This window comes from Oratosquilla oratoria, chromosome 18 (genome assembly GCF_046742065.1).
Source record: "Oratosquilla oratoria isolate Oo_2021 chromosome 18, ASM4674206v1, whole genome shotgun sequence".
NCBI lineage: Eukaryota > Metazoa > Arthropoda > Malacostraca > Stomatopoda > Squillidae > Oratosquilla > Oratosquilla oratoria.
The window spans coordinates 58,992,514-59,002,463 of NC_134794.1; the positions used below are offsets into that span (position 1 = coordinate 58,992,514).

Below are 9,950 nucleotides of genomic sequence, written 5' to 3' on the forward strand. Positions count from 1 at the left end.
TATAAACAAAATTTTTGGAGAAACTTTTAATTTAATAAGAACAATCAGAGTGGCATTTACATACCTGGACAAAGAAGTGGTGAAGAAAATACTGGTCACTTTGATAAGACCAAGATTGGAGTATGCAGCGACGATGTGGACACCAAGTACAAAAAAATGTATAACAAAACTTGAAAGAATACAAAGAGCAATTACAAAATTGGCACCAACACTCTCAGAACTATCATATGAAGAGAGACTAGCAAAACTTGATCTACAGACGTTAGAGCAAAGAAGAGAGAGAGAGGAGACTTGATAACTATTTATAGAATCATGAAAGGCATAGAAACTATTGATAGAGAGGATCTAATAAAATGGGATAGTAGAGATACAAGAGGACACGGAAAGAAAATCAAGAAAGTTATAGAAGAGACCTGAAAAAGAACAGCTTTTCCCACAGGGTAATAGACATTTGGAACAAGTTAGATAAGAATGTGGTGTGTGCAAAAACAATACAAGAATTTAAAAATGGTCTAGATAAAATGAGATATGAAGACGGCACACCACGAGCATAGCTCCCCTTCCCATAAAATACAACTAGATAAATACACATGTCGGTTGAAGTGACAGCGAAGTTTGGAACTCTAGGAAAACTTCAAATTTCGTCGATCTCAACGATGAGGGAGTACCTCTGTTGTGTTAATAGGGAGGGGGAAAGCTTGTGGTGTAGTGGGAAGGTGAAGAAAAAGGAGAAAGGGAGGGATTATTGAGGAAAATGGAAGGAAATGAGGAAGGAGACAAAGGGCTCCTCCGGACGTCAGAAGAAATGTCAACAAGAGGGCTGCAGATGATGCAGGTGAAATTGAAAATATCAGTAAAGGCACTAAGATCAGAAATATAGACAAGAACAACACAATAGAAAGTGGAGATAATAATTGCCATGGATTTAATGAGGGAGGGGATGCCAACCTCCCCTAATTACCAAATCTAGAGGAAAAACTAGAGAAAATGATCGAACACTGGGAGGTTAGGTTCAGCCAACTTACATGGATTACGCAAAGAGTTAATAAATTGGAAGAACTAAAGATGGAGAACCAAAACCTAACTAAAGAAATAGAAGAATTAAAAAGACAGTTTAAAGAAGTAAAAGATGAGAATGAGGAATTAAAGAACAATAATAAAGAGAATAAAGAGTCCATAGCAAAAGAAGCACAGGGTTAGAGAAAAGTCCCAGAGAACAAAAAAATTGTATTTAGATATAGTGACACAACAGATGAAAGAACAAACTAAAGACACAGTTATTAAACTGATGAGAGAGAAGGAGAATATAGTAAGAGACTTAGTGGACAAAAAGAAATGTATAATTATATTAGGGATGGAAGAGAAGCATAATCCAAATAGGACTACAAGAGTAAAAGAGGGGGAGGAAAAGGTAAACAAGATATTAGAAGTAGTTCAAGAGGATGAACAAGAAGCAGGGAAAGAAATTGAAGAAATATATAGAATAGAAAAATACAATACAGCATTGCGCTGCAGGTTGTTACTCCAATTGTCGTGGTTGGTGAGTTGGGTGTATGTGTGCATGTAAGGTCATAGCATTACCCATAGATCAGTCATATATGAACTCTGAGCTCTCTTCCAGGAGGGAAATAGCTGTCGATCACAAGTCCAACACATGATCCAAGACCATGGTGAATCACACACACATGCACACATATACACATACACATACACACACACACACATGATCGTCAAAGTGATGGTGAAGATTGAAACTTCGGAAAAAAAAACGCATCTCTACAACGAGGGAGTACCTGTGTTGTATTAGTAGGGAAGGGGAAAGCTCACAGTGTAGTGGAAAGATAAAAAAAAAAAAAAGGAGAAGGGGAGGGATTATTGAGGAAAATGGAAGAAACTGTGGAAGGGGATGAACATGCCCTGGACGTCAGAAGGAATGTCAACAAGAGATGCGCAAACAACAGAGGTGAAGTCAAAGAAATTAGTAAAGGTGTAAAAATTAGAAATATAGATAAGGGCAGCGCAATAGAAAGTGGAGATAATTATTTCTATGGATTTAATGAGGGAGGAAATGACAACCTTCCTCAATTAGCAAGTCTAGAGGAAAAACTAACAAAGATTAACCAATCATGAGAGGTTAGGTTCAGTCAATTTGCATTGATAAATAGAAGAATTAAAAAGACAGTTGAAAGAAGTAAAGGATGAGAATGAGGAAGTAAAGAGGAATAGTAAAGAGAATAATGAGTCCATAGAAAAAGAGGTAAGTGGTTGGAAAAAGGTTCAGGAGAATAGCTAAATTGAATTTAGAGATATAGTGAAACAACAGATTAAAGAACACACTAAGGACACAGAGAAACATAAACCAAGTAGGACTACAATAGTAAGAGAGGAGAAAGAAAGAGTGAACAAAGTACTGAAAATATTTCAAGAAGGTGAACAGGAAATCGGGAAAGAAATTGAAGAAATGTATAGACTGGGGAAATACAAGACCAGACCAGTTAATGTTGAATTCAGGTCACAAACGACAGCAGAGAATGCCTTATCAAAAATAGGAAAACTAGCAGAAAGTGATCAGTACAAACAGATATGGATAAAAAGAGATGAATAAAGAGGAAAGAGAGGAAGAGAAAACAAAAAGAATCGAAGCTAGGGGAAAAAAGCGAGAACAGAATAGAGTCAAAGAGAAATTCTATTGGAGAGTAGTGGATATGAAAGTGAGGAAATGGTTCATAGGAGAGAAAAACAGAAGGGAAACAGAAAACAGGATGGAGGTAACAGAAAATTAAAAGCGTCCTTCACAAATATAGATGGATTAATAACAGGCTTGAATGAACTAAATGATAACCTGATGGAAAAGGAACCTGACATAATGGAAATTGTGGAGACAAAATTGAAAGTTCCATTACCACCCAATGGTGTAGGACATAGTGTATTTGATTATTGGATTAGAAACAGAGAGATAAAACAAGGTAGTGGAGTTATGTTCCTGACTTAGAAGGATATAAATGTGAGGAATGTTACATATGGAAAGAATAGATTGGAAATGATCATGATGGAAATAGAGGACAGGGACAAAAAGAGCAGGAAGTTTGTAGTAAATTATGTACCTCCTAAAACTGCTTTGTGGGAAGAGAACACAAGAATATGTTAGAAGACACAAGGATAACACTAATTAAGATAATGGAAAATGGAGGAAGAATAGTTATAATGGGTGACTTTAATTGTAAAGAAATCTGCTGGGAAGAGATGACAGTGAAGGGTGGAGACGACTCATGGGGAAATGTACTACTTGATATGTTTATAGAACATACAATGATGCAATGGATACAAAAGAATACTAGGTATAGAAATGAGGAAGAACCATCGAGACTGGACCTAATAATTACATCAGAACCTGAAATAGTGGACAAGATTGAATATAAGATGCCAATAAGTAAAAGTGACCACATATTGGTTGAACTGGAACTAAATGAGGAAAAATACATGGAAAAAATTAACAATATAGAAAGGGAAGATGGAGTATGGATTTTTTTTTTTTTTTTTTTATATAAAATAAGAGAATTCTTTCAAAAAGAAAACTGGGAAAGGATACACAAGGAGGAAACAACAATAGAATAGAAATGGAATATTTTGACAAAAATTTATAAAGAAGTGGAAAAGTATGTTCCAAGACAAAAACAAGGAAAAGGATATGTAAAGTGTTGGTACAACAAAAGATATAGGGAATTCAAAAACAAAAGGGACAAAGCTTGGATAAAATGGAAAAAAGACAAGACCTGAAAAATGGAAAATATATACTAGTTATAGAAATGAATATGTACAATGTGTGTGCAGAGCAGAAAAGAAAAGTATGAAAAAGATGTCATAGAAAAATGTAACGATCAACCAAAGCTATTTTACAGATTTATAAACAACAAACTGAAAAACAAACAAAAATTAGAGAAACTACAGCAAGGAGTTGAATACACAGAGGAAATAGAAATGGCAGGAATTATGAACGAGCATTTTAAATCTGTGTTTATGAGGGAGAACATACAACCCAGAGATATCAAGTGGGAGGAGAAAGTCCCCCCTATGAAAGAGACAGAAGTGATAAAGAATGAAATAATGAATCACTTGAGTAATCTCGATGTCAGAAAATCTCATGGACCAGATGAAATGGCAAACTGGATTTTGAGAGAATGCAGGAATGAACTAACAGACAAAATACACAGTCTAATAAGCAGTTCATTGAAAGAAGGAAAAGTTCCAGAAGATTGGAAAAGAGCAAATATAGCACCAATATATAAAGGGGAAAACAAGGAAGACCCCACTAACTATAGACCAGTCTCTCTTACAAGTACGATAGCTAAAATTTGTGAAAGAATCATTAAAACTAGATGGGTAAGGCATCTGGAAAAAACAAAGTACTAAATCCAAGGCAATTTGGATTTAGACAAGGACGATCATGCGTCATAAACTTAATGTGTTTCTATTCAAGGCTAATAGATGTAATACAAAAAAGAGATGGATGGGCTGATTGTGCATTTCTAGACCTGAAAAAAGCTTTTGATAAGGTGCCACATAAAAAATTGCTAAAGAAAATAGAAACTGCAGGAGGAATACAGGGCAAATTGCTGAAGTGGATGGAAGACTTCTTGCATGAAAGAAAATTGAAAGTGCTGATAAGAGACAAACACTCTAATTGGGATGAAGTGATAAGTGGAGTTCCACAAGGAACAGTTCTGGCCACAATAATGAGCTTCTTTGCGGACGATGCAAAATTGTTGAAAAAAGTGGACACTGTACAAGATTGTGAGTCACTACAGAGTGATCTCAATAAAGTATGGTAATGGAGTAGGAAGTGGGAGATGGAATTCAATATCAAGAAGTGTAGTATAATGGAATTTGGAAAAAGCAAAAAAAGAATAGTGAGATCATATAAATTGGGAAAAGATGAAATTAAAAAAGTAGAAAATGAGAAGGACCTGGGAGTCATTATTATGAATAATAAGTTCCCTGAGAAACATATAAACAAGATTTTTAGAGAAACTTATAATTTAATAAGAACAATTAAAGTGGCATTTACATACCTGGACAAAGAAATGGTGAAGAAAATACTGGTCCCTTTGGAGTATGAAGCAACACTGTGGTCACCAAATACAAAAAAAAAATATATATATATATATATATAACAAAACTTGAAAGAATACAAAGAGCAATTATGAAATTGGCACCAACACTCTCGGAACTATCATATGAAGAGAGACTAACAAAACTTGAGTTACAGACATTAGAGCAAAGAAGAGAGAGAGGAGATTTGATAACTATTTATAGAATCATGAAAGGCATAGAAACTATTGATAGAGAGGATCTAATAAAATTGGATAGTAGAGATACAAGAGGACATGGAAAGAAAATCAAGACAGTTATAGAAGAGACCTAAAAAAGAACAGCTTTCCCCACAGGGTAATAGACGTTTGGAACAAGTTAGATGAGAAAGTGGTGTGTGCAAAAACAATACACGAATTTAAAAACAGTTTAGATAAAATGAGAAATGAAGACGGGACACCACGAGCATAGTTCCCCTTCCCATAAAATACAACTATCTAAATACACACACACACACAGAGTGATAGATATATGGAACAAATTGGATGAAAAAATAGTGTGTGCAAGCACAAGAATTTAAGAACGATCTTGATCTTGTGAGATACAAAAAGGGGAAAGGGGTCACCACGAGCATAGCTCCCCTTACAGTATAATACATCTAGGTAGATACAACTAGGTAGGTAAATACACATATACACACACACATATACTTTCACACACAAGATCAGGGTGAGCTTAAATGTATGTAATGTACATTTTTTTTTTTCTAAAGGAAATATTTTAACTATTTCAATCCATGTATCCCCCAAAGGATTGCAAAGAAGGGAATTCAGTTTTCTTCATTGGACAACTGTCTTCAGACTCACATTCTGAAGCTGAAGGAGACCACAAGAAAAGACACCCTTCCCGCAGTAATAGCAGAGGCAAGAGTGATGGAGATTTACTGAAACGCTTAGTGCAGAAAGATAGTAAAGGGAAAAAGAAGAGATCACAAGAAAAAATTGACCTTGATCACATACCAGGTTTGGATGATATTGATATGGATGTCAATATTGGATTTCAGTTCCCAAAGTGCTCTCTTAAAAAGGAAGGAAAGTGTGTTGAAAGTGATGAAGATTCAGATAATACAAAAATGCCTTCAGACACTGCAGGTGATACTGGAACAACAGTTCTCATGAACAGTGAAGGTGAGGAAGATAAGAACATAGAGAAGAAGGATCTTGAAAAAGATGCAGATATACAAGGAGAGAGCAAAAGTAAATCTGATGTTGAACAGACAGTCCTAGAAGGCTTTGAGTCTAAAGCAGAAACCAAAAAGCAGTCAAGGTTCAGTATTAAGGATCAATTTAGTAAACTAGATGCACGTTTTAGAAGAGCTTTCTCATTAGAAAACTCCCATAATATGGAGGATCTTCATATATCCAACCAAGAAATTATTATTTTTGATGATGATGGCGAAATGAAAGAAAAAGTATTGGAGGATGTTTTAGAAGATGATGTTGATCAGGCAGAAGATGTGATTGCCTTGATTGATCAGATGAATTCGTCCACTATTGATGAATTTAGCAAAGTGCAGACCACACTTAAGCCTAGTCCTAAAGTTACACCCTTGGTAAGCCCAAGAGTAAGTCCAAAAGGAAGTCCAGGAGTGAGCCCAAAACCATCTCCTAGGCCAAGTCCCCTTGAAGAAATGAAGGTATTGGAAGAACATGATCTAATTAGTGAAGGGTCACATCAATCACATGAAGACAGAAAGTCATCTTTGACACTTTTTGACAAGGATGGAAACCCTGTCCCTCCTCCTCGCCGCAAAGTGCGTCTAGGGGAGACCAAGCAGAGCCGCAGCAAAGGCTCCTTGTTCTTGGAGCAAGTCAAGGAATCCACACCTGCCCTCTCTGTAACATCATCTGAGTCCAGTGTTGCTACACCCAGTGATGTACGGAAGGAAGTGACTCCAAATGAGAAACAGCAGCAGCAGTTGGCTCCTGGTCAGGCCACTAAAGCCTCCAGTGTAACCAGTCCAAGTAGTATTGTCGCCCTGAAGAGTTTTGTGAGTCACATAACAAAGAAGAGCTCTACTCACTCACCTCATGGTAGGTCTTGATTTTCAGTCATTGTTGTGCTTTCTGATTGTGACTTTTTCCAACAGCATTCATATAAAGTTTTGCTGCTAAGGTCATGATTAGATTGTACAGCAAGTAGTTTATTCATGATGTACATGAATGAGATGAAATCTGCTACTTAAAGGGAAACATGCAATAGGTTGTTTCTATCTAGGCAAAGCTGATTTCTATCTCAGGATGTATTATTGTGAAGAGTGACGACATCTACCTGCCAGTGCCCCATCTAGCCATGAATACAACTGGCAATTCAAGTTCTTGTAAGGTTTTCAGAGAAACAGTGTTGGTAATCCCAGCTTTTGAATCAGTCAAGGGATAATCAGTTTTTTGAGAAAACCCTTTGTAATGGGCAATGAAATGGTGTGTAAGATAATTGGTGCAATTATTATCAGTATTTTTAACGTGTGTATAACGTGTGTGAGATAAATGAGTTGATAGCGTCTTTGAGGTTAACTTATCATATTTTGATCTATCACAGACATGCATGATTTTTTTACCAAATTTGGTTTGCCACACTTACATTGTTTGTGCTGTATTCACAGTAGCCTACAGCACCCATATTTTTCTTATATGTTTTATTATACTTGTACAACACTGCACATAGGTTTATGACTGTATATTCCTTTCTATAGGGCTGAGTCATAGGTACACTAACCCATATAGTTATACTGATATGCATGAATAAGTACAGAAGCACAGATTGAATTAATTTATGCTGTGAATATTGGTAATGGTAAGTTAAATATGTAGTAATAGGTGGTGCCATGTGTGGTATCTGCTGTTCTTGTAGGATTACCTCCTACTCTTCCACTCTCTTGTGCTCATGTTCATCCCTGCACTCAAAGAGGGATTGGAGCTCTACCTGCACCTCTCCGTCTTCTGGACAACCCATTCCCAATCCAGCTACTACTACTACTTCTACTACTACTGCTACTACTACTACTACTGCTGCTACTGCCATCACCTCTACTACTACTACTACCACCATCATATCTACTTCTACTACTACAGCCAGTACCTACTTAAACACAACTACATCTACAAGCCACACTACTACCACTACTTCTTCTTCTTCCATTCCGAATTCTACTTCAACCTCGAGCAGTACCACAAGTGCATCAAAAACCAACTGCAATGGAGACCGAAGTTGCCTTAAATTTTTTAAAAGCCCATTTATCATTATTGGTAAATCACTTTATATGTACTTAGACTTAGGAAAAGTAAAAGTAGTTTATTTTCGTTTGTACTGAGAATGCTGTTTGAAGGTTGAGATTTGTTTTATGAGTAGAGATTGTGCTGATTTGCAAGCAAGCAGTCAGTAGAAAGAATTCATTGTAGACAGGGCTGCCTGGACTGGAGAAGAGTAATTCCCATGAATGGTTTTGAAGTACTGCAGTATTGCTAACAAAAACTGTGACACCTAGTAATATTGGTGGGTGAAATAGTTTTGGTGTCATGCAAAGTAGCAAGTAGCACTTGTTATGTTGCATTAATGTGCAAATTGGAGAGACTAGTGGTATTGTAGTATCAGCACATACACTGCATGGTGAAAAGGGTATTATACTTTGCAGTGTTATGGGGGTCAACTGATCATAGCACACTGCAGTATTTCAAAGCTTATGGAATGTGGCACTTTGCAGTATTGCTAGGTGGGCTGCTTTTTTCGGCTTCATTTCATATGTTTGTGTGTAAAAATGCTGCAGGAAAGAAATGTATATAAAAGGCCTCCTTCCAGTACAATAGCAAGATGAATATTTGCAACAATAGACATGATATGGAAGTGTTTCCACTGCTGAAGTTAGTTTCTGTATCTAAACTGTATAAATAACACAGCTTTATTACAGTGAATCACTGTAGACAAGACAATGGATGGTTATATTTTTAGGATCTGTAAATGCCTTTTTTTTTGCTGTCACCAGGTATTTGTGACTGTAATTGTAGTAACTGCATGTTGTGTAAAAAATAAAACCCCAGTACAGTCTGAAATACAAGGTGACAAACTATTGTCTTTCCAGTCACACACAAAAAATAGTACAAATATAGTACAGTCTTAAATGCAAAATGACAATCAAACTACTGTCTTAACAGTCACACAAAAAGCATTAGTACATATGCAATTTTTAGATCATTCACCAACTTGTGAAAATTCTGTGACTGGCAAGGCCTTCCATAAATAATCATATTGTACAGATTATTAGTATGAAGTCAATCTTTCAATCTGTATCTTGTTTGGATTTGAATATACACTAGATATATAGCCCAGCATTTCTGTGGTAAAGGTTTTATAACATGACTGACCAAATGTTAAAAGATTAGTAATGCAATATAATTGATCATAAATAGTTTACAAAATTTATAATCAGGATGACTTCATATGCTAGATCTTTAAATTTATACAAAGAAATGCAATATTCATTTGTAAGAGAAGTCATCTGGGTGGAAATGAAGACATTTGGCACTGGTAATACTTATCATAGAGTATGTGAAAATTTAAATTAGGTCAGTAAGATTAGGCAACTTTTATCACCTTGTACAGTGGGGTCTCTACATATGAACATAATCTGTTCTGGAGCCCTGTTCATATATCATTGTATATTATGTTATCAAGTGAGAAATTGTAGATCCATGGTTATGTTTTTAGCAAAAAATATAATGAAAATTATCATTTTCAGTATAAAACATGAACATTTGTGAGCTAAGTTCACAACCTACAACACAAAACAAGTTCAATATGGCAACTGA

General features: G+C 35.9%; 1 protein-coding gene across 6 annotated transcripts in view; it reads left to right on the forward strand.

Moving 5' to 3' along the window:
• Tomosyn (syntaxin-binding protein tomosyn) overlaps positions 1 to 9,950 on the forward strand; it is an 870,373-nt gene that overhangs the window by 534,101 nt on the left and 326,322 nt on the right. For 4 of the 6 annotated variants that reach the window (XM_076202137.1, XM_076202139.1, XM_076202138.1 and 1 more), the window contains exon 14: positions 5,900 to 7,181. The exons of the other annotated variants lie outside the window; for them this stretch is intronic. In XM_076202137.1, coding sequence (XP_076058252.1) covers positions 5,900 to 7,181 — 1,282 coding nt within the window. The remainder of the gene's footprint in view (positions 1 to 5,899; positions 7,182 to 9,950) is intronic. 6 annotated transcript variants of the gene reach the window in all.